Genomic DNA, 26,401 nt, shown 5'->3' with positions numbered 1-26,401 from the left:
TTGAAATTTGCGTTCATTTACGAAATAATATTTTTAAGTATGGTTATGGTATACATTTGTAAGAAGAATTTTTATATTTATGACTTCCATATTAATAATAAAAACAGCCACGATTTTCATATCATTTTCAATTTAAAGACCACTCTTGCGCCTACCAGAGCCATACACATCCGTGGAACTGAGCCCTTAAGAGGAATCAAAAAGATACGTAACTCTTATCAAACCTAGTTGTAAACTCCTCTAGTCATTGCCTCCCTGTTTCTGTTGTGCCATTTACACGTCAAAATTCTGACGTAAGTTCTTCTAAACGTCGCGTTGCACAGGGCATAACAAACCGGGTTTATAGTCGAGTTGACGTAACAAAGAGCGTAGAAGAACGACCACAACTCATCTGGTATACACTTAGTGCAAGCTGTCAGTGGTTTTAGAAGTACTAGGATATTATAAGGCGTCCATGTTATAATAAATGACAAGAGGATAGCAGATAGAGTTTTGGCTGCTTTCGTCTCTTGTTTTTTCTCTTGCGTTTTCTTCTTTTTAGGCTGTTTAGACGTGATACCTTTGCCTGCTAATTGTTTAGGAATGATTTTGGCGTTGAGTGGAATTCTGACGTCTTGTATGTGGGAGGTTCTTCTAGTTAAGGCGGGATGGCCGGCGGGGTGGAGATTGAGTTCAGAATCTCCTCTCGTGGGTGGTCGGTAATGCGTTCTCGCGTTCGAAGGGGGAGATTCTTCTGTTATCATTTTTATAGTAGGTCTTTCTGTGTCGGCGTCTGGTAGTCGAATGAGGATGGTGTATACGGAGTCAGCTGAGGCTGACTTTGGAGCTGGTGAGGTAGTGGTGTTGATTCTAGTGTTAGGCGGTAGGGAGCGGCTGTCTCGAGCGGCGGGCATGTTCCCTGGGGGATCGTATGTCCTCCGAAGAGGGGACGTCCCGCCATCTGGAGCCGTTGAACCGCCAGAACCCCCTCTTTGAGCGTAAGGGTCTCTTATGACATTTAACGATGTGCACCTAAAACAAAATGTAATGTCATCTTCAAAGTTTAATTAGAAAAGACAGGTTTCTCTTGTTTACCTGTAAAGCTTGCTAAAAGAAAAGACTTCCTAACTTCTAACACCAAATTACCTGGACACGGAGCTCTGCAGAGGCGTCTCCACGGACACGGGCGTCGCGTACCCAGGGTCCGAGGGCTCCTCCTCAATCTCCGTATCCTCGATGTCTTCCCTGCCGGAGTGGTACCAGGCGACGCACCACGCATGGATAGCAGCCCAGCCCCGCTTCGGCCGGCGACTCGAACTTGACGACTGTTGGGTACGTAATTGAATAATATTATAAATAATAATAAAGAAATAAATTTATACTGAACTAGCGACTTAGCCCGTTTATTCATTCATAAAATCACGTAGTATTTATTTGCAATATATACGAGTGTTATACACTTTGAATGTAGTACGGGCTTAGTGTCTTTTGGTTCCCGGCAGTGTCGTGTGATTTCCGGCACTTAAATAGAATAGGACCACTTCATCTCTTACCCGTAGATGTCGTAAAAGGCGACTAAGGGAATGGCTAATAAGCTAGTGATCCTTCTTGTAGGCGATGGGCTACCAACCTGTGACTATTTGAATTTCAATTCCATCGCTAAGCCATAAAGCTGGACGTGGCCTGTCAGTCTTTCGAGGCTGCTGGCTCTGTCTACCCCACAAGGGATATAGACGTGACCATATGTATACGTGTGTATGTATGAGAACAAAAGTTACATCCATACATACATCCATACATCCATACATCCATACATCCATACATCCATACATCCATACATCCATACATCCATACATATATACATAGTTACATACATAAATCACGCCACTTTCCCGGAGAGGTAGTCAATTTATGCAATTTTAATAACTGGACATATTTACCGGTAGAAAAGCAAGAACCCATCAAAATGTATGTATTTGTGCCAAATTGGACAAAGTTTAAATTGTTTATTTCTATAAATAATGTCTCGGTCTCAGGTGAGTTTGTGCAACTTTCCAATTTGGACAAAGTCCAGAGTTTTATCGAGGACATTTTGGCGTAAACTCAGTGTAAAGGAGCAGCCAGAGAAAATTTGTGATACTTTGTAAACAACTCTCTTTCCCATGGATGACGTAAAAGGCGACTAAGGGATAAGCTATACTTGGGATTCCTCTTTTTAGACGATGAACTAGCAAACTGTCACTATTTGAATCTCAATTCTATCATTTAGCCGAACAGCTGAACGTGGCCTTTCAGTCTTTTGAAGACAGCCGGCTCTGTCTACCCCGCAAGGGATATAGACGTGATTATATGTAATGTTATGTTATGTTTGTAAATAACGAAGGAATTTTGTTTGTGCTGATTTATCAATATTAACAGTTCAACTCAGAGTCCAACGAATCTTTTGATTATTGATATTTCCATAACTCAAATAGAATGATAATGAACAGTTGTCTACCGTGTGGTTCCCACCACTTCAGAATAGGACCACTCCATATGTCTCCCGTGTCGTAAAAAGCTAGTAAGGGAAAGGCCAATAAATTTTGAATACTCGCAGTGCTGGGAACCACACGGCAAACGAACAATACATATATTATGTACATTTGGTAAGGAAGAAAGCTGGAAGGAGTGATAAGTGTGATGGAAAAGAATAATCTTATGTAACCCAGTTTCACACACACTCATAAATCACACTCATAAATAAACCGCACTCAACTACAACGGTTAGGTGAATGGTGGATTATGCCGTGTGGTTCCTGGCACTAATACAAAAAAGAATAGGACCACTCCATCTCTCTCCCATGGATGTCGTAAAAGGCGACTAAGGGATAGGCTTACAAATTTGGGATTCTTTTTTTAGGCGTTGGGTTAGCAATCTGTCACTATTTGAATCTCAATTCTATCATTAAGCCAAGTAGCTGAACGTGGTCATTCAGTCTTTTCAAGATTGTTGGCTCTGTCTACCCCGCAAGGGATATAAACGTGACCATATGTATGTATGTGAAAGGTGGATTCGGTGTATCTCCATACATACATACCCATAGTCACGTCTACGAGTATATCGCTTGCGGTGTAAACAGAGCCATTAATCCTTAAAAAGCTATAAGGCTACGTTCAGCTGTATGGATTTATAAGGAACTTCAAATAGTGACAGCTTCGTATGTTTGTAAGGAATAAACTCAAAAACTACTAAACAGATTTTGATGAAATTTGGTACACAGATAGAGTAGACTTTTAGGAAATAACACATGATACTTTTGTTGAAATGTTGCAGAATATGTTGTAGAAATTCCCACGAGAGTGACGCCCCGCGCAAAAGCTAGTCATTTATATACATATATACTAGCTGTGCCCGCGACTTCGTCCGCGTGGAATAGTTATTTTGGGCATCATTGAAGCCCTCAAGGATGAATAATTTTCTCTGTTTTTTTACATATTCCATTATTTCTTCGCTCCCAATAGTTGCAGCGTGATGTTATATAGCCTAAAGCCTTCCTCGATAAATGGTCTATCCAACACAAAAATAATTTCCAACTTGAACCAGTAGTTCCTGAGATTAGCGCATTCAAACAAACTCTTCAGCTTTATAATATAAGTATAGATATATATCTCACAAACCTAACTTACTTATACAGCCAGCTTGCAAGACCCGACTAAAGTTAAATGCATCTGCCTAATTCAGGCAAGCCCGAACAAGTTCCCTCAGTTGAATTCAATTTATTCCGTGTGGATCTCTCGCTTCATAAACTCTATAACTCATAGCTCTGAAATCTTTGGAACTTTGTTGGCTTAACTATATTTTGGAGGGAAGTTTTGATAGTAACTTTAAAATTATTTGGATTCGTTAAGTGTTTTTGTAAGTTTTATAAACCTATAATTTACTTTATATACCACTAGCTGTTGCCCGCGACTTCGTCCGCGTAAATTTCGAGTTGAATCTTGATCATACAGTCAGATACAGACAGACATCAAAAAATCTCTATCTGTTTCAGTCAAAATATCCTCCTTCCATTATTAATATGAAAAAATAATAGTCATCTCTTTTCCATGGACCTCGTAAAAAGTGATTAAGAGATAGACTCATAAACCTTTTCTTCTTATAGGCGATGGACTAGCAACCTGTCACTATTCGAATTTCAATTCTTTTATTAAGCCTAACAACTGAACGTTGCCTGTCATTCTTTCAAGACTAGCTCTGTCTACCCCGCAAAGGATATAGACGTGATTATGTGTATGTATTTAACCAGCAAAGGTTGCGGAGGTAAGTCGGGAGTCGCTTTGTGTAAAAACCTGTCTCACCCAAAACCCAGGATCTTCTAAGGCCCTAAGGCTTCTAAGGATCTCTAGCACCTCTCCAGAAAAGTGAGGCCGAAACTAGGACCAAAACCAGGGTAAAGAGGAGCTAATTTAAAGAATTCTTTAGTTTAATGTGCCGTGTGGTTCCCGGGTGCCGTGTGGTTCCCGGCACCATTACAAAAAAGAATAGGACCACTCCATCTCTTTCCCATGGATGTCGTAAAAGGCGACTAAGGGATATGCTTATAAACTTGGGATTCCTCTTTTAGGCGATGGGCTAGCAACCTGTCACTATTTGAATTTCAATTCTATCATTAAGCCAAATAGCTGAACGTGTCCATTCAGTCTTTTCAAGACTGTTGGCTCTGTCTACCCCGCAAGGGATATAGACGTGACCATATGTATGTATGTATGTAATTTTAAACAATAATATAGCATTTGTTAATCTTAATTAATATAGTTATTGAATCTTTCAATTCACGTTATGTTAAATGACGTTGACGTTTGAATAAAAGAGCAATCCGTAAACAAATTACCTACAGCAAAAAACTCCAATCGAGTTAAGAAACCTAATCAGCAGTTAGCATTCAAAATGGAGGGAAATAAAATCCGCTGGCGGCATTTGATTATGCACGTGAATATTCAACAGCTATTTGTTATTAGGTTATGAACGGCCTACATTCAAAATTGACTGCGTGTCTGTTTCATTAAACCGCCAAAACTTCGTTTTAATGTAATTGCATAATCAAATTTACAGATTTGAGAAAATGCGCGAATGTCCATCCTCCTATCCTACTAATATAATAAATGCGAAAGTTTGTGATTATGTCAGGATGTCAGTATGTTTGTAACTCTTTCACGCAAAAACTTCTGAACCGATTACGATGAAATTTGGTATGTACGTAGCTGAAGACCCAGAATAACATATAGGCTACATTTTATACCGGAGTTCCCGCGGGATTGATTCCACGCGGACGAAGTCGCGGGCGGCCTCTAGTATGTACATTATGTAGTTAACATAACATATAATCATGCTGAGCATGGTCATTCAGTCTTTTAAAGGCTTTGTCTACCCCGAGACAAGAGCCAACAGACTACAAAAGACTGACAGGGCCACGTGTAGCTGTTTGGCTTAATGATAGAATTGAGATTCAAAAAGTATAATGATAGGTGATAAGAGTTATGGAGATGTTTACGTTAATTTATAAAAAAAAAACAATTATTGGACTTGATTTCTCTTTATTGGTAAAATTAGGATACAAACTACATTAATTGTGTCGTAAAAGGCGACTAAGCGATAGGCTATAGTATACCAGTATAACTTGGGATTCTTCTTTTAGTCGATAGTCTGGCAACCTGTCACGATTTGAATCTCAATTGTATCAACTGAACGTGGCCTATCAGTCTTATCAAGACTGTTGGCTCTGTCTACCCCGCAAGGGATATCGACGTGATTATATGTTTATAAATATAATGAAATATCACAACTCACCTGGTGATCCCGCCATCTTTGGTCGTGTAACGCTCCCCTCACGTGGTAGACAGAGTCTGCGTCGCCGGACTCCGACCTGGTCCGCCCGTCCACCTCACGCGTCTCGTCGCTGTAAGCAGATACTGTGTTAGTACTGTTATAAGCCATAATGATTATATGAAGTGCCGTGTGGTTCCCGGCACTAGTACAAAAAAGAATAGAACCACTCCATCTCTTTCCTATGGATGTCGTATAAGGCGACTAATAGGCTTACAAACTTGGGATTCTTTTTTTTAGGCGATGGGCAAGCAACCTGTCACTATTTGAATCACAATTCTATCATTAAGCCAAATAGCTGAGCGTGGCATATCGTCTTTTCAAGACTGTTGGCTCTGTCTACCCCACAAGGGATATAGACGTGACCATATGTATGTACGTATGTATAATATGAAGGGTTAACTTTAATCAGCAGTTTTCTTCTGTTTCCATATGTTATATCCATCCATATGTTATAATCCAGGATAACATATAGGCTACTTTTCCCAGAGTTCCCGCGGGATTGATAGGGTTTCCATGCGGACGAAGTCGCGGGCGGCCTGTAGTACAATATAAATAAAATCAAGTCTCTTTCCTAGAGAGCTGGGCAGATGTCAGAGACTTAATCTTTCCACTTGCCACGAATGGCCACGATGCTTGCATACATCTTTCACTTCATCCCAATTCATGACGTTCATGCAAGCACGTTGGTTAAAGATCCTTTTGAACAGACCTTTCGCAAAAGTTCTCGATTAAATAAATAACATACATACATACATATAGTCACGTCTATATCCCTTACGAGGTAGACAGAGCCAATAGTCCCGAAAAGACTGAATGGCCACATTCAGCTGCTCGGCTTAATGATGGAATTGAGATCCAAATTGTGACAGGTTGCTAGCCCATCGCTTTAAAAAAAGAATCACAAGTATGTAAGCCTATCCCTAAATAAATAACATTACAAATAAAACAAGATTATTATTCTATCTGACTATCTGAATGCTAAATAATAATGGCATAATAACCATAACAGATTACTTACATAATTTAATGGCTGTAAGAGTTAATCAAATATATATAAGGAAGGCGAGAGCTGAACTGAGTTCCGCTGGCCCAATGCCAGTGCAGCAATTCTACAAAGCATTGTTTTATATGTGGTTTAAGTCATAAGATATTCATTAATTCATTCATATAGTCATATCCCTTGCGGGGTAGACTGAGCCAACAGTCTTGAAGAGATTGATACGCCACGTTCTGCTAGAATAGAATAGAATTTGGCTTTATAATGGAATTGAGATTTAAATAGTGCCGTGTGGTTCCCTGCACCAATAAATAAAGAATAGGACCACTCTATCTTGTTCCCATGCATGTCGTTAACGAATGGTAGCATTTTTACAAATGATTTTTTTTATTTCCACTCAAGTAGGAGAGAGACGGATGTCGAACGCTGCCGAACGCGAAGGCCGATTGTGCCTCTTTGTCGCTCGTTCCGCGCTCTCGCTTGCACTTCAAGCCTTACATGGAACGCCTCAGAGCGAGGTAACGCATAAGTCATGTCTTTTTGTGCATGCAGCCGGCTCAATCGAATTATAAGACGTTGTCACGTCAACAAACATTTCAATTTTTAGCCTTTTTTAATGAACCATAAATAGCTTCTTGCTTATAACTTAGGTACTAGCGACCCGCCCCGGCTTTGCACGGGTGCAAAATTCGGAAAAAATTATACATAAAAACCTTCCTCTTGAATCACTCTACCTGTTTCAAAAAACCGCATCAAAATCCGTTGGGTAATTTTAAAGATTTAAGCATACAGACAAACAGACTAAAATAGCGACTTTGTATTATACTATGTAGTGATGGCAACGTCTGAAGGATTAAACCAATTCCCCGTTCAGTGGAAAACGACCTTAAATCGTCCGTGAATTAGCCCTGCCGTACTAACTTTTACCCGCGAGTTCGCTCGAGTAGCTACTTACTATATTTCATCATCCACCTGGTGGTACCTATTTATTTATACAACAACAACAACAACAAATGATCACGTCTTTATCCCTAGCAGGGTAGACAGAGCCACCAGTCTTGAAACGACTGATAGGCCACGCTCTGCTGTTTGGCTTAGTGATGGAACTGAGATTCAATTTTTATATATATTTTTATATATATTTTTATGTATGTTTATTAGATATAATTATTTTGTTTTATATTTTGTGTAGGTATAAATATTTTTAATAAGTTTGACCCCACATAAAGTTCTCTGTCAGACTCACAGGTTGACTGGTAGATAATGCTTCTAGTATTAAGTCCGCCAATTGTGCTATACATTTGTATTTTGGGCAATGAAGTTTTAATAAATAAATATTCCTGATTTCGCTTTTAACTTTCTGAGCACGACACGGGCTGTGCCTATGATGACGATCCTGGATTGGATATCTGACCTCGCTTCTCTGACCTCCGCAGGAACCAAACCCATATTGGATCATGGTTATATGTCAAGTTGTATGTATATGTAGGTTTCCCTGCAATGTTTTTCCTCTCCATAAGAGTATCAATTATCAATTAAACTAAACATATTAATACAAAGCTCAGAATAGGGTAATTGGTATAGGAATGGCCGCGATAGGACACGAACCAGAGTATCATAAGTTCGAAATTAAACAACCAAACATTCGTTATCTCGGGAATACGGGACTGGACAAAGTAGAAAATTTCATGATAAATGATGTTTCAACAAAACCACGAAATAAACAATTTGCCAACTTTAAAATACCCCCACGATCCCCAACAAAAGCCGAATACACAGAGATGCAAAAACGTTCAGATGAATCATCTTATCCGAAAAACGATTTCAGGCCGTCGTCGACTGAAAAACACGACTCGAAACGAGAGTTTAATGGAAAATAAACCATAACTGCCATTTACAACGCCGCTGAAATGACCTCTAATGGTACAACAATAGGACTGAGAATTGAATACGGGTTTTCAGCGGCCCAGCCTTAACGGACCGAGCGTCTCGTAATAAGTACCCTCGCGAATTCCCATCTCAGTCTGCGCCTGTTCAAAACGTTATAACTGCACGCACTACATCAAGCGATTATGAATCTTCCTTCTTTACATTCAAGTTGACTTTTGATTGCGATGAATCTCTCCGCGAGACGGGCGCTGACAATTCTAAAACGGCGTAAGTGAATGTGAGTTTTATAGAAAACAGAACTGTATTGTTGAATTCCTTCGGTTGAAAATGTAACGATTGAGTGCTTAATGTTAACTTATTGAGAAAGACTGCTCTGTCATAAATAGTGGAATACGGTGGAAAAGCTTGTACATTTTCCGGACGATAGAGGGGGCATTATGGGGGTAAGGAGGTAACATGTGACTCCTACTGATGGTGTGAGAGTGAGGTGTGCTCCTCGGATCGGATGGAGCTGAGAAATTGATAAAGTTGACGGTCTGATAACCTAATTTGATACCAAGATGCGCGATTCATAGCGTTCTCTTTATGACGCCGTAAACGACAGAGTAAAGATAATTCCTCCATGATTCACCGTTAAAATGTGATAGTAGTCATGGCTTTGTTATTTTAGTGGCAATAATTTCTATAAATAGATTTAATGTTGTTGAGGGAATTTCCATATGTTCGTATGAATGTGTGCCGTGTGGTTCCCGGCACCAATAAAAAAAAAAGAATAGAACCACTCCATCTCGTTCCCATGGATGTCGTAAAAGGCGACTAAGGGATAGGCTTATAAACTTGCGATTCTTCTTTTAGGGCTAACAACCTGTCACAATTTGAATCTCAATTCCATCATAAAGCCAAACAGCTGAACGTGCCCTACCAGTCTTGTCAAGACAGTTGGCTCTGTCTACCCCGCAAGGGATGTAGACGTGATTTTATGTATGTATGAATGTATGAATTATCTGTGCCCTGAGATAATTCTCGCTTTAGAATCTCGCCATTAGAATCTCCCACTAGTAGCCGACCTAATGGTCGGCTACTAGTGGGAGATTCTAATGGCGTTGACTCACTTCAAGTTTGGTTTAATCTTAGAGAACCTACTGCTCTACAAACGGTGCATAGATTCTGAATCTTAAGAAGCAAATTAGCTAGTGCCGTGTGGTTCCCGGCACCAAGAGAAAATAGAATAGGACCACTCCATCTTTTTCTCCATGTCGTAAAAGGCGACTAAGTGATAGGCTTATAAAGTTGGGATTTTTCTTTTAGGCGATGGGCTAGCAAACTATCACTATTTGAAACTCAATTTTATTATTTAGCCAAATAGCTGAACGTGGCCTATCAGTGTTTTCAAGACCGTTGTCTCTGTCTATCCCGCAAGGGATGTAGACGTGATTATATGTATGTATGAATTATCTGTGCCCTGGGAATTAGGTCGGCTACTAGTGGGAGACTCTAATGGCGTTGACTCACTTCAAATTTGGTTTAATCTTAGAGTACTGCTCTACAAACGGTGCATAGAATGTGCTGGATCTTAAAAAGCAAATTAGCTAGTGCCGTGTGGATCCCGGCGACGAAGAATTTTTCAATTCGAACCAGTAGTTCCTGAGATAAGCGCGTTCAAACAAACAAACAAAAAATCTCTTCAGCTTCATAATATTAGTATAGAGTACTCGTAGCATAACAATAGTCATTTCATTAACATTTACGAGTACGCCAGTGCACCTGCCAATGCTCGGCTGCACATTTTTATGTTCCAAAGAATCTAAAGTTTGCCGTGTGGTTCCCGGCACCAATACAAATAAGAATAGGACCACTCCACCTCTTTCCCATGGATGCCATAAAGGGAGACTAAGGGATAGGCTTACAAAATTGGGATTCTTTTTTAGGCGATGGGCTAGCAACCTGTCACTATTTGAATCTCAATTCTATCATTAAGGCAAATAGCTGAAAGCGGCCATTCAGTTTTTTTAAAGACTGTTGGCTCTGTCTACCCCTCAAGGGATATAGACGTGACCATACGAATGTATGTATGAATCTAAAGTTTCCACTACATTCCACATATTCGCACCTGATTCTGAAAGTGCAATATCATTTGCATAATCTCGTAAATGCTTCAGCGCTTCTAACAGACGACAAGTTGCAATAAAATTTTCTAATAAAAACTCCTTGGGAATATTGAAATATGTGAATATTACGTTTGTATGTAACACTGAATGTTCGTGCAATCTCAGTTTATGGCCATACTTTGATACGAAAAATACATTAAAAAAAAAACAAACAAAAATTTAATTTATCCCAATGAAGATGTGTTTGAATTGGTCTCACATAAAAGTGAATTGAATAACTGGCTTTAAATGACAATTCTGGATAATTTGCCATTTATTTTATTTAATATATATACATATAATCATGTGCATATCCCTTGCGAGGTAGATGGAGCCAACAGTCTTAAAAAGACTGGTAGGCCTCATTTAGCTGTTTGGCTTAATGAAAGAATTGAGATTCAAATAGTGACAGGTTGCTAGCCCATCGCCTAAAAGAAGAACCCCAAGTTTATAAGCCTATCCCTTAGTCGCCTTTTACGACATCCATGGGAGAGAGATGGAGAGGTCCTATTCTTTTTTCTATTGGTGCCAGGAACCACACAGCTCATACCTTCATCCTGTACTAAAAAGACGTCAGTCTCGTAAAAACTGAAAGGCCAAGACCATCGCCTAAAAGAAGAACCCCAAGATCATTAGCCATCCCTTTTGTTCTCGATAAAGCATCTTCGCTGTCCTGCTTCAAAGACCGAGCTCATTTTTGTAAACGTCTCGAACGAATGTGGTATTTTAGATCAGCGGCATGAATGACACTTTCTTCGCAAATGTAAAATACACGATGACAAAATGTTTCACCAGCTTAATCGGCGTCTTCAAACGAGATTTTCCGCCGAATTTCGGACAATACAGCTTTCTTTTTCAATACTTTCGCCTGCTGGTTCATCGATCCTTTATTCAGTTACTTCTTTTATACACAGATTTAGAAATAAGTTTCAGCTCTCAGTAAACACACACATACATAGATCGTAAAACGAACGTGGACCGCGCACATAAAAGAAGTTTCCTCCGTGCATACAAACTTGTAACAATCGAGGCGCAACACAATGACGCATGTCCTTCCCTTTCACGCCGACGACAGTGGCATAATGCCGTCTCGCTTGCTGACACGTCCTTCCTGAGAATATAATGCCCATAGAATAAACGGACTGTAGAAGAGATATCATCGGATAGGCTTGTCAGAGGAATTTCTAGTTTTGAATAGATTCCAGTTTGCCGTCAATTGGTATCTGGGGTATTGTGCTTCCAGTACTATATTTTTGAAATGGCTGATACATGCTCTCTCTTTGTTCTTTTTTTTAGCGCATTACTGATGTTTAAGATGTTTGATAATGCCCCTTTTCTTTAAAATTCTGCTGCACTAAGTTCTGTGTTCGCCTCTCACCACGATTCTGAAGTGAGTGACAGCTTTTTAACGAAGCGACCTTTTGGATAGATCATGGTTACTTACACATCCAAATGCAGGTTTCCGTGCGATGTTATTCCTCACAGGAGCATTGGTTAGAAATTTAACTAAAAAAGAAGTCACGGAAAAGACCGAATGACCACGTTCAGATTTTATGATGGAAATTAGATTCAGATAGCGACTGGTTGCTAGCTCATCACCTAAAAAGAATCCCAAGTTTTAAGCCTTTTTAAAACAGTGGTGTTATTACCATATCAAGAGACAATATCGTCCCTTAATCACCTGCGCTTTACGGCTTTCAGAGTAGACAGAGCTAATAGTCTCGAAGTACACAATCAGCTGGATAATAGATAATCGTCCAAAAGAAGAATCCTAAGCCTAATAAGCCTTTTTATGATTTACTTTTATAATCTGCGCAATATAAGAAGCAACTAGAACATAGTTTTTTATCGCTATCATGAAAGCTTTTACAAGATAAATATACTGTGGATATTCCCTTAGTTGTTTTTACAATGTCAACAGGAAAATATAAAGTTCTATCATTCTAGTCTGTAGTAAAACCACACGGCCATGGTAAAAACTCCTTTCAGAGGTCAAAAACAACGATTTTAAGGTATATAGATGATTTCCCTAGAAGTTGAAGTGTAAGAATGTCTCACAAATGTAATCTACCCGCTTCTAAAGAGATTTTGAGTGAGAAAAAATACCCCTCGCTAAATTACGTTTCATTGTACGCCGTCCTGAATTCCCTGGGGATCAGAATACGGAAATTGTTCCCCGAATGAAATCTAAGTAATGCGACAGAAAAGGGTAAGGTGTGGCTTGTTTTTAGAACGCAAGGTAGATAGATAGATATGTAGATTGAACTCTTTTTTGCACCATAAGAGTAAAAGATACAAAATAGATAGAGATGGTACAAAGGTATACTTGTCGCTAATGCAATCTCTTCTAGTCAACCTTTGGGTGGAAGAAAACCAAACAGGAGATTGGCGTTGGCGCAGAGCAAGATAAATAAATGTTTTAACATAATTAAATGCACACAGAATATATACCTATATAAAGTACATATAAATACATACAAATACGCATAAATACAAATAAATACATAATGATAACATATATATACTATCTCTGCCTACCCCTCCGGGAAAGAGGCGTGATTTTATGTATGTATGTATGTATGTATAACATATACTTAGGATAGAGTAGAGGATAACTGAAATAAAATACTGACATGGTATGAAAAAATGACTGAATGTGGAGCTTGAACCTAAGAAAAACGTAAATGTCGAATGGTCTTGCCATAGATGCAATTTTAGACTTGTGTAAGAACCTTTTTTTTGGATGTAAACCTAGATCTATATCTGAAACTAATCATGAATGTCTAGCTTAAAGCTAAAGATATAAATCTAATGTGTCAAAACAAGAAAATAAATGTCGGTGTAAGATGTTTTCCCTGTCGTAAAAAACAAGATCGTAAAGATATAAGATATAACTAACTATACGTCGTTACTTCGCTTAACAACTGTCTCTTTGAATGTACCTTTCTAATATATTACTTGTGTTATTTTGTAGTACTTTGCCTATTTCCACCTATACTAGCTTCGCCGTGTGGTTTCCGGAACTCTAGATCGCTGTATGGTTTTAGAATAGAACCACTACATATATTTCTCATAGATATCGTAAAAGGCGACTAAATGATAGACTTATAATCAAGAGATTCTTCTTGTAGGCAACCTGAAACCTAAAGAAAATAAAATAAAATAATACAAATTAAAATTATTTGAATCTCAATTCCACAATTTAACCTTACAGCTGAATACGGCAAGTCTTTCTAAGACAGTTGGTTCTGTCTACCCTGCAAGAAATATATAGACATGATATATGTATGTCACTGTCGAAAAATGTCAGTACTAAACAGGGTTATCATACCCCTCATTTGCTGATCGGGGGTTAAAAAATACACTTTAAAGACTGGCATTGAAGAAGTGTATGTACCCAGCAATATTTGCTCCATATATTTCCTTCGCTAGTTGACATTGACAAATGACGGTAAAGCCGACCAACGCTGGACAATTAAGAATACTTCCACGACATTGCTCAAGGAAAATTCCTGGACAAAGTAATAATAAAGAAGGCTGAGAGTCTGTTAACGGACCGGTAAGTTGCCGGTTAAATACGTGATGGCACAGGTTCAAATCCCACCTTGGACTTGACCATTTTCATATTAGAAATAGAAAAAGAATTACTTAAAAGTATAAACTAAGGGACGACTAAGGAATAGGCTTATAGACTTCGGATTCTTTTGGGCGATGGGCTAGCAACCTGTCACTGTTTGAATCTCAATTCTATCGCTAAGCCTAACAGCTGAACGTGGCCTATCAGACTTTTAAGACTTTCGACTCTGCCAAGGGTTATAAACGTGATTATATGAATGAATGAATGAAAACGAGGTATCGCTTAATGACGTCAACATAACTTAATAATAATTGTAATTACTACCGCTTCCAAAGCGCAAATATAAAGTTTGACATTCAATTTACAATTATTTTATTGTATTACTTAAATTTCAATTAAATCATTAATCGCAATGATTTTTATGATTAGTTATAGTATGATTTTCAGAAAATTTTGCACAGATATAGAATACACCTTCGGGAGCAACATAGGCTTTTTTTTCTGAAATTTTAGCTTCAGAAAAGCTAGATTTTAATTTAAATAATTGTGAACTGTTTACATATCATATTCACATCGTCCTTTTTAAGAATATACAATTTCAACAAAAAAAATACAAACAAAAGTTGGTATACAATAATAACTCAGTGTTTCTCAACCATTCGGTCGCATTCTTCAAACTTTCTGTTTGTCGAAGGGTTGATACCTCGCTGATGTTATCAACCAAATTCTATCAAAGTTTAGACAAGTGGGATTAGGACCACGTGGCGGCATCGATCCCCCCCCTTTACCAGTCATAATCCAAAAAGCTTTGGGGAGGGATTTCGTTCAAAAATGTATTGGCTTATAAACTTGAGATTCTTCTTTGAGGCGATGGGCTAGCAACCTGTCACTATTTGAATCTCAATTCTATCATCAAGCCAAACAGCTGAACGTGGCCTATCAGTATTTTCAAGATTGTTGGCTCTGTCTACCCCGCAAGGGATATAGACGTGTTTATATGTATGTATTTATTGCGCGTACTTATTCCATCTTTTGCAAGAATGGAACCGCTTAGGCGTGGCCCTTCAGTATTTTGTGACTATCAGCACTGTCTACCCCGTGAGAAATCTAGATGTGATATTATGTACAACATAGAGAAGAGCGTTTTTCCATTAGGTAGTGAAAAGGGTTGTCCACACTCAACATTTTTTTAACTAGGAATTACTTTAAAATAGTTATATATACCTACAAATCAACGTTTGCCAGGACAGCTAGTGTAAATATATTATTGAGTAAAAATGCCAGTCAGCGTTGCCGACAACGCAATTTGTCACCGTCAACAGTGCAACAACCTCTAGTGAACTACTTAGATCACTCACTGTTACTAAAACATTCCAAACTACATAAAATATACTGTAAGCTTCTATTAAAGATGGTTCTGTTACGATTTTGGATCACTGTATTAATATTATACATACATATAATCACGTCTGTGTCCCTTGCGGAGTAGACAGAGCCAACAATCTTGTAAGAGTGGATAGGCCACCACTGTTTGGCTCAATGATAGAATTTAGATTCATGCATTCGAGTATAATGACAGTTTGATAGCCCGTCGCATGAAAGAATACCAATTATGAAAGCCTATCCCTTGGTCGCCTTTTACGATATCCGTGGGAAAGAGATGTAGTGGTCCTATTCTTTTTTATATTCAAAAATTCAAAATTCCAAAATATTCAAAATTTTTATTCATTACTATAGGATACTATATATCGCTTAATAATTGTCAAAACGTATGGTTTAACAACATTGGTTGACGTCAAATAAATTACTTAAAAACTAAGTTTACTGCCGCTTCCAAGGCGTCAGTGCAGAAGAAGCGGTAACAAACTGCACTGCAGCATTTTCTTCAAAAACGTCAACTTCACAATATTAATTAAACTTAGAATAGAATGTGGACGAGAGAATACATTGTTCAGATTTATATATTTATGAGATTTAATATTGAAAAAAGAAATATATATATATATATATATATATATATATATATATATATATATATATATATATATATATATATATATATATATATATATTTTATGGATTGCCAATTTTAAAAAGATTTATGTACAGAGTGTACTGAATTTTGATTTAAGTTCAAATCAAACTACAATTAATTACGAGGTTCCTGTGCCAAGCTCGAGCCAGATGTTTTTATCATTAAGGTAATCATCAGTCCTATAATAAGCCTTCTCACAAAGTACTTTCTTTACATACTCTTTGAATTTTCGGTTGGGCATATCAAGAACAGACTCCGGCAACCTATTATAAAATCGTATACAGTTCCCCATAAATGATTTACTGACTTTGCTAAGCCTATGAAACGGCATGACTAATTTATGTTTATTACGTAAATTTCTATCAGTTGTGGCACTAACTTTTTGAAAAAAAGAGGTATTTTTCCTAACATACATTATTGGTGCCGGAAACCACACGGCACGCATTCCTTACCGATTCGACCCCCAACCTTCGAACCGTTAAAGCTGGTTACATACTCACTTTTCTGGACAGCAACTAGGGTGGGCCTTTTGCCCAAGATCCTGGATTGCAAGCTACTCCAGACTTACCTCCACAACTTCTGGGGGATTCCCCAGCAAAGATTGCGGGCTACCTAACCTAACCCATACAAGATCAAGATAAACGTTGATCTAGATAAGTATGCTTATTCCTTAGTCTCGTTTATATCTATACTAATATTATAAAGCTGAAGAGTTTGTTTGTTTGAACGCGCTAATCTCTGGAACTACTGGTTCAAATTGAAAAATTCTTATTCAAAAATTCAAAATTTTTATTCATTATTATAGGATACTATAAATCGCTTAATAATTGTCGTATGGTTTAACAACATTGGTTGACGTCAAATAAATTACTTAAAAACTAAGTTTACTGCCGCTTCCAAGGCGTCAGTGCAGAAGAAGCGGTAACAGACTTTGTGTTGAATACACCATTTATCGTGGAATATATATAATGCCGGGAACCACACGGCGCAAAATACATCTTCAGTTACAATTGTCATTATGTAACACAGCACAAACAAACACATATTCACGCGAAATCTACCGACAAACCGTCATTATATTTACGTTATATGAACCCCGCCCCCCGTAAAATACCGCCCCCCCTCCGCTAAGAAGGGGTGTCGCAAGGTGCCACGATAAATGTGTCTGAAAGCCTCACAGAGGAATATACAAGCGTACATAAAAAGAGTTAACATCACATACATTTTTGATTATTTTTTTTTTGACAAATAACACAGATTGAGTTAGCCTCGAAGTAATTTCGAGACTTGTGTTACGAGATACTAACTCAACGATACTATATCTATACATATAATAAATCTGTAGAAAGGTCAATTCTGTACATTGAAAATATTGAAAAAATAAATAGCAGGGGGTGTTACTGGATCGATACCAAACACAAAAATGTGATTAAAAAAATTTTTGTCTGTCTGTCTGTATGTTCAGGCATCACGTGAAAACTAACGGTTCGATTTTGATGAAACTTGGTATAATTATACCTTATTATCCTGGGCGTAAAATAGGATACTTTTTATCCCGAAAAAATACGAAGAAAAAAAAATCTTAATTTTTCAGTTTATCCATAGACGTTGTTGTGTAGAACCGCGAACACACGTTGCGTTACCCGCAGTGGATTTAGCGCCGTAACCTGTAGCGCCGAAAGTCGGCTTTGGCTTGAACCGTTTGTTGCACAAGCGGGCCGCTACTAATTTCTATGAAAAAAATACTACATAGCTACATTAATTCCCATCAAGCTGAAAAGAATATCATTATTTAAAACACAATCAAAAGCATTATTTCAAAATTCCCCATGATTCCGGTTTAAGGAAAAAAATTTACTCACGGTCAAAGGTAAAAAATGGGTGTATCGCAATTTTCTTTAAAATGGTAAGTTTTTCAAATCGGAAAATTACCTCAGACATAAATTGTAGATCATAAAGTTATCTATAAAAAAGGTATCAATATTTTTTTTCAACAAAGCTACCGTTTCTGAGATATAACGATGCAAAAAGTTGCAAGCGTCATAATATGCATCCGTTTCCTTACCACCTCTGAGGTAGTGTACTATTAGCGCGTTTTTTTTAACAGTTTTATTATTAAACTTGAAAATGTCTGAAATAGGTTAGAATAAACACGTGTTTTCACTACGCAGTGGCACTCAAGACTAACTTTCTTTATTTTAAAAAAATAGAATAACCCTAAGTGAAGAAAATCATCTTAGGACAATAATAGAGATTACAATTATCAAATTCAATGCAATAATCAAATTAAAACTAAAACTACTTATAAAAAGAAAGAAAAAAGATGACTACAAACTAAATTGTACAGTCCTTGCATAGCATCAACATGCGGGAATGTGCCCAGAAGGCTGGCAGCATTGCCAATTCGATTGGCAATGCTGATTCTCTGAGCCAGATAATTTCCAGCCCTCCGGTCAAGAGATACCTCAATTAGCTTTTTCGACAATTGTCGGAAAAGCTGATGGGCAGATAGGCCCCCGGTCCCAGAGTTTCTACCCCAAAAGGTTCAAAAGTATAGATATTACCGATAACTACATATTTGCGCCTTTTGAGGTTTTTTTGCCTCATTTGAAGCAGAACGGCCTTAGATTTAGTAACCTGAAGATGAGACGGCGCAAGTGTGTCGACACAAGTAGCATCCCACACCAAAGGCCGCCCCAATCTCCAGGGTACCAAAGTCATACCATCCGGTCTCTTGGCATCATCCCGAGCCAGACCGTTTGGTTCTAGAACGGCTGGAACATGGATGGTGGCAAGAGCACGGAGGATTTTATCATTTAAGGCGGCATGGCGCCCTAAACGGCCGGCACTCCTAGGGCATGAGAGGCCGTGGTGTCCATAGCCGACAACGGTATCCCCGCAAGGACTACTATTATTAAAGACTAACGGTATTTCATGTGTTGAGCATTCTAAAATAAAGCAGCTATACGAACCTAGCCACGTACACAATTAAACAGAGAGACAGATGTTGTCTCAAGGTTTCACTACAGTATAAATGTATATTTAATATTTTGAATTCAAGTTAAAATTACCGACAGAACAATATTTTTACTTATATTACTGCTACATAGAATATATACGAGACGTGCTTATGCATATTATGATGCTTGCAACTTTTTGCATCGTAATATCTCAGAAACGGTAGCTTTATTGAAAAAAAATATTGATTCCTTTTTATATATATCTTTATGATCTACAATCTATGTCTGAGGTAATTTTCCTATAAAACTTACCGTTTTGAAGAAAATCGAGAAAATCCCATTTTCTTACCTTTGACCTAGGGTAATTTTTTTCCTTAAACCGGAATCATGGGGAATTTTGAAATAATTCTTTTGATTGTGTTTTGAACAATTATACTCATTTTCAGCTTGATGGGAATTAATGTAGCTTCATTCCTATTTTTTGGTCTAACTTGACCGGACTGAAAATAAAATGGAGAAATAAACCATCTACGCGAAGACCGACATCCGCGCGGACGGAGTCGCGGGGGAAAGCTAGTTGTATAATAAATTCTTTATATAGATAAACATCCAAGACCCAGGCCAATCAGAGAAAGTTTTTTCTCATCATGCCCTGGCCGGGATTCGAACCCGGGACCCCCGGTGACACAGACAAGCGTACTACCGCTGCGCCACAGAGGCCGTACATTAAAAATACGATTTAATTGAGAACCTGTTTCTTTTAAGTAGCCGCTTCAAAATATGCTATTTTCTTAGTGAAAACCTACAATTAAAATTATACGTCTCTGCGTTGATACATCTTTTAACCGGTCAGTCAGTTTCCTCTTTCGCATAACAAGAAGACAACATTCTTCTTTACCTTAAATATGGTAGGATCTATGTATTATATATAATTTAATAATTATACATTTAATTTGTACAATGGTACCCTAAAACAGCACGGGTCTCTCTCGTTTCAGGAATAAAGTTTAATTAATGCTCTCCCGTAATTAACCAGCCGAGTGTTTCTTTGATGCGACTTATTTTGCAGAAGACTCGTGTTTGAGGATCGAATAACATTTACAATTTTATAACTTGATATGCAAAAGGATTTAATTTTTTCGAGAAAGATAAGGCCAGATTTATAAAACTAATTTGTAGATCTAAGTCCACTAACCTTTCCTTTAGTCGTCTTTTACAACATCCATGGGAAAGATATGTAGTGGTTCTATTGTAAAATGCCGAGAATCACACAGTACAAATATAACACCCATCAGGTTTGACAAAAAATAATAATACAATTAAGATTCAGATATAGCAATATGTTGCTAGCCTGCGTAAGAGAAGAATCCCAAGATTGTGATAGTGTTAATACATATATCTCGTAATCTTCTTGTTATTTGGAATCGCGGAAAAATTAAATTACATACATACATACATATGGTCACGTCTATATCCCTTGCGGGGTAGACAGAGCCAATAGTCTTGAAAAGACTGAATGGCCACGTAGGTACAGCTATTTGGCTTAATGAAAGAATTGAGATTCAAATAGAGACAGGTTGCTAACCCAACGCCTAAAAAAGAATCCCAAGTTTGTAAGCCTCTCCCTTAGTCGCCTTTTACGACATCCATGGGAAAGAGATGGAGTGGTCCTATTCTTTTTTGTATTGGTGCCGGGAACCACACGGTAATTATCAAGTCATTAATTAACCATAGCGCTTGGTGACGGAAAAAGGGGTTTTACACGCGACGTCGTTAGCAACCCTTTGCGTTCCCGTGATGAGGTCTTCTTATTCATCTCGTGTAAAAGTACCTTGTTGGCTTTTGTACTTTGTCTCGTTTCTTTGCTTTTAGTTTTTTAATCAATTCTCCTTTGGACTGTCGTGGTCTTCTGTGGGCCTTCTAAACACATTCGATCACACCATTTTCTGGCAGCGAAGACACAATTTTTTCGTCGACTAATGGTACCCAATTAATGGACTAATACTTTCAGCAGAACAAAACCATATAATAAAATATATTTGTTACTGGCAGATTTAATTAAAATTTGACGGGTAAGTCAGTCGATCACGAGTATGAAATAAAATAAAATAGATATATACTCTTTCCACTTGCCATATTTCTCTTCGGCCTCTTTGGCGCAGCGGTAGTATGCTAGTCTGTGTCACCGGAGGTCCCGGGTTCGAATCCCGGCCATGATGAGAAAAAAACTTATTCTGATTGGCCTGGGTATATATATATATATTTATTATAAAATATTGTATCGTTGAGTTAGTATCTCGTAACACAAGAAACTCGTAAACTCGAACTTACTTCCGAGGCTAACTCAATCTGTGTCATTTGTCCCGTATATATTTATTTATTTACTCTAAATGACTGATTTAATTAACCATCTTTAAAAGCAGCATATTCATTATGTTTAAGTACTCAGCACACATAAACAAACTTCAAAGGTATTGAAAACACTGGCAAAGTAATTTGCGACTTAATTACTTAATCACAAAGTCTTATAGGTGAGAGCAGAAGCTCTAAAAGCTCCCTAGGTAACTTTGGATTAAAGTTCGCAGCTTGACTTTAAGTTATAAATCTCGTCTTGGCTGGCGACATGAATCAGGGAACTTTAAAAATGCCCGTGCCTTGCTTTTAACTCCTGCGCTGTAGAGAGAAATTGTGTTGCAGTTACGAAAAAATAAATGGGGGTTTGTTGGAAAAGATATTGTACGAGTATGATACTCGTATGAATTTGAAAAACTGCTGGCAAATTATGAAGAATAAAAATAAAATAGCATTGTAAGTGATTTATTTCTTTTATAATTATGTACTTGGTCTTGTAACTGTGTAAATATCTGTGCAATAAAGATATTACAATCAAAACAAAATAAATTTAATTTGTTCATTTCCTGATTCCTCTTTTATTTCCAAAATTAGTTAACTTCTCCCAATCTATGCTTTTTCTTCAATCAATCAAATTCGGCATACGAATATTTTAACTAAAGTTGCACTTATATGATAGAACACAAAACTTACCTAGAGTTGGACCTTTTCGACGAATCGTGTTTCTTCCCCCCTTGCAGGTTCGGCAGATCCTTCTGCCGCTTCTTCGTCTCCCTCCATATTCTGTAGTACAGTATACACATAACTGTCACTGGCACATAGAACGCGGCAATAGCCGTTCCGAACGTAATGAACTGGTTCGTCTCAATGAACTGAATATAGCACTCGTGAGGAGGCACCTTCCTCTCGCCGTCAATGTACGGCCACGCGTAAATCCAAGGGGGCCAGAGCAACAAACTGAACCCCCAAGCGCCACCTATCATCACCGTGGCGCGCCGTGTAGTCCTCTTAGCTCTGTATGTCAAAGGTCTCGTCACACTGAAGTACCTATCAAAACTGATTATGAGTAAATTTAACACTGACGCGTTCGACGCCAAATAATCCAAAGCTAGCCACGTATCGCACACGTGCGGCCCCAGCGGCCAGTACCCGTATATCGTGAACATGGTGTACAGCGGCATGGAGATCAACCCGACGGCGAAATCAGCAACGGCCAAGGAGAATAGGAAGTAGTTGCTGATTGTTTGGAGTTGCTTGTCGATCTTGAAGCTGATCATGACAAGTGAGTTGCCGACGACGGTGAGGATGGAGAGGACGCTCGCGATGATTGCGATGACGATCTTCTGGGCGAGGCTGTAGGGGCTGGCGGGGAGGTCGGCGTCGGCCAGGTCGGTGAGGTTGGCTAGGCTGGACAGGTTGAGCATGCTGTCAACTCGGCGAACGGCCCGAGCCCCTCGCGCCGCGCAGGCACGAGCGCCGACCGACCACGTTTCCGCCTGTGGACAAAGATTATATCTTTAATAAGATGTTTAACCATTTAGATGATCTGTTATTGCTCTTAAACTTAACCATTGGCTCTTATGAACTTGGGGTAAAACTTGCATTTAATTTTAGAACCGAACCCGAAACCGCCGAGCTTGCATGAAGAGAGTTATGAATGTGGATGAAGCGAAGGAAATATGCAGAGATCGTGGCAAGTGGGAAGAGGTAGTCTCTGCCTACCCCTCCGGGAAAGAGGCGTGATTTTATGTATGTATGTATGTATGTAATTTTAGATGAGGATTTTCAACCTGTATCTCTCTCCGAATTTCGATTAATTCATTTAACCATATCCTTAGGGTGAGATTGAAAATCAGACGAGAGTAGCTTCATGTAAAAACCTGACTGATTTTGATTATTGTCGAACCCTGGCAACCTTACCTGAAAGGAGAGAACGCCACTTGAACTAAGCTAAAAGATGTACCTAAATACTTAAGACCTATATTGTAACCATATTCAAGGAATAAATGAATATGACGATAAGTCGTATACACATAATAAAAAGCACTGAATAAGAATCCTATTGTCAATGATATCAGTACAACTTATATGTTACCTCTGCAACTAAGATGATATTAACACTTTCACTTGAAGCTTCTTGTACTCCATCAAATTCTATATCATCTACAAAGAAACAGCTGGTAACATCTTAAACTGCCTTCCAAATACATAAAAACTTATGCTGATTTAAGAAACACTAGCTACCCCGTAACCGTATAATTTCCAACCCCTCCAACATACATCTGATACACATAAAACATGTGGGTAATATACCTCTGAAATAAAAAGATTGGATGCGTCGGTACTAGGGTCGAATCCAATAAAACTTGTATCGTTTATGAAAGCCGTTTATTTTACGACCGCCATTGTAATGTTATTTTTAACATGAAAGGATTCTATTGTTGTTGCTCAAAATCAATCGTCGATTTAACGGGTAAATGGAATTATCGGTTTGAATAACATTTTTAATTTAAATTTATTAGTTAATGTTTACAAGGACTCTGGCCAGGTTTGTATTGATAATAGGGTAGCTGATGTCGAAGTCATTAATCTCCCTACCTTAGATCGGAGTCTGGTTGACCCTAGGAATTCAACCAAGACAAAGATATGATGATCGCGATAAATAATCAGGACTTCTTAATTCGTCAATTTTTTTGGTGCCAACAGTAGACACCACATCATTTCTTGGATTTGGTAGAAGTATTTAGAGAATATCTGCTGTGCTGTTCTCGCGCACCAATAAAAACAAGAATAGGACCACTCCATCTTGCATGTCGTAAAAGGCGACTAAGTGTTAGACTTATAAATTTGAGATTCTTCTTTTAGACAATGGCCTAGCAACCTATTTGAATTTGAATTCTATCATTAAGCCAAATAGCTGAACGTGGCCTATCAGTCTTTTCAAGACTGTTAGCTCTGTTTACCCGGCAAGAGATATTGACGTGATTATATGAATGTAAGTATGAGAAATTTTATGCTACGAAAGAGTTTGCCTGCGATATTTGAAGTCATACGAAGTCAGATGCTTGGGCGACTACGTCATATATCTACTCTCTCTATGCTAGCCAAATGTTAAAGGCTTATCTTATATTTCATTGTAGGTTTTTCCTTCTCAATTTTACCGCTTCTACTATCTAAAAACTGATTGAGGTAAATTTTATAGCTCAGAGAATCAAAATTGTCATACAAAATGGCAATGCTGCCAGCGTTCTGGGCACACTTCCACAGGTTAATGCTACGCATCTTTTATTCTATAAGTAGTTTTAGTTTGTAACAATTAAGTTATTAAGATATTGTATCACATTATCCACAGTATAAAATAAATATATATATTATTTTGTAAAACGAAAATCAAACGCCTGAAAATGTCATAATTGCTTTCCACTACGCCAATGCAAGTCTCCCTCGGGACCAATGATTGAATTTAAACACGAAGTTAATCAAACTCGTGGTTCGAGTACACTGCAACCCTATTTGTCAGCATTACGTGAGTGTACACGTGTCAACAGAACTAGTTATGGATCGGTTGGAACTTGTTTAAACTAGTTATTGGCTGTCTTACAATACAATATATATGTTTGATATACAAGGAGAGTGTGGAGGGAAAGGTCGGAGTGGGAAGACCTAGACGAACGTATCTTGATCAAATTAAGGACGTCCTGGTAAAGGGTCAGGTCAAAATTACCAGAAACCGCGGAGCTTGCATGAAGAGAGTTATGAATGTGGATGAAGCGAAGGAAGTATGCAGAGATCGTGGAAAGTGGAAAGAGGTAGTCTCTGCCTACCTGTATGTATTGGCTGACTTTGTTCTCTTAGGGCGCATCTCGCTGTTGTAATCCAAGCATAGATGTTTGTTTAAAATGGTTTTAGGTCTAATGGATACAAATTTTTAATAACATACATACATAAATACAATAACGTCTTTATCCCTCGTGGGGTAGACAGAGCCAGCAGTCTTGAAAAGACTGAATGGCCACATTCAGCTATTTGGCTTAATGATAGATTTGAGATTCAAATAATGACAGGTTGCTAGCCCATCGCCTAGAAAAGAATCCCAAGTTTGTAAGTCTATCCCTTAGTCGCCTTTTACGACACCCATGGGAAAGAGATGGAGTGGTCCTATTATTTTTTGTATTGGTGCCGGGAACCACACGGCACTGTATATTGTATATACTGTATAACGTTATAAAGGATTAATTCAAGGATATTTTGTACCTCTCTCAAAAATCAGCAGATAAGTTTGTAATAGCTCTCAGAAGATCGATCTTTGACGGGAACATGACACCGCGCCCTAATTCTCAGGGGCATCGCTCACCATCAGGAGTGCCAAACCTTGTGCGATCATGTTACTGTTTCCTTTTAGTTTGTCAATATTGTCTTCAAAATTTTCTATCTCCTTGCATTTCATCCCGGTATGTGACTGACTCACCTCACTGAAGAGAACTGACATTTTTGAACCATCAGCTTGGATTGACTGAGTCTAATTTGTAGTGCCGTGTGGTTACCGGCACTAAAAATTGATCGCAATCACGGAACCAAATTAGTTTCTGAGTGTTCAT

General features: G+C 38.2%; 1 protein-coding gene across 1 annotated transcript; it reads right to left on the bottom strand.

Annotated features, from left to right (window-relative positions):
• Positions 1–224: 224 nt before the first annotated feature.
• LOC106137320 (muscarinic acetylcholine receptor DM1) lies at positions 225–23,227 on the bottom strand. Its single transcript, XM_013338131.2, has 4 exons — positions 22,497–23,227; positions 5,807–5,915; positions 1,126–1,304; positions 225–1,011 (listed from the first exon to the last, which is right to left on the bottom strand). The coding sequence occupies exons 1-4, from the start codon at positions 23,225–23,227 to the stop codon at positions 225–227; spliced, it is 1,806 nt and encodes a 601-aa protein (XP_013193585.1).
• Positions 23,228–26,401: the final 3,174 nt, after the last annotated feature.

This window comes from Amyelois transitella, chromosome 8 (genome assembly GCF_032362555.1).
Source record: "Amyelois transitella isolate CPQ chromosome 8, ilAmyTran1.1, whole genome shotgun sequence".
Taxonomy (NCBI): Eukaryota; Metazoa; Arthropoda; class Insecta; order Lepidoptera; family Pyralidae; genus Amyelois; species Amyelois transitella.
The sequence above is the reverse complement of the archived record's forward strand: the minus strand, read 5'-3'. Positions and strand labels throughout refer to the sequence as shown.

What these genes read in the sequence shown, in the direction of transcription:
- LOC106137320 (XM_013338131.2), bottom strand. Translation starts at nt 23,227, where the DNA reads ATGCTCAACCTGTCCAGCCTAGCCAACCTCACCGACCTGGCCGACGCC. An exon ending in TCGAAAAGGTCCAACTCTAG is followed by an intron (nt 5,916 to 22,496) that starts GTAAGTTTTGTG and finishes ATCTGCTTACAG; the next exon opens with CGACGAGACGCGTGAGGTGG. An exon ending in CTGCAGAGCTCCGTGTCCAG is followed by an intron (nt 1,012 to 1,125) that starts GTAATTTGGTGT and finishes ATTTTGTTTTAG; the next exon opens with GTGCACATCGTTAAATGTCA.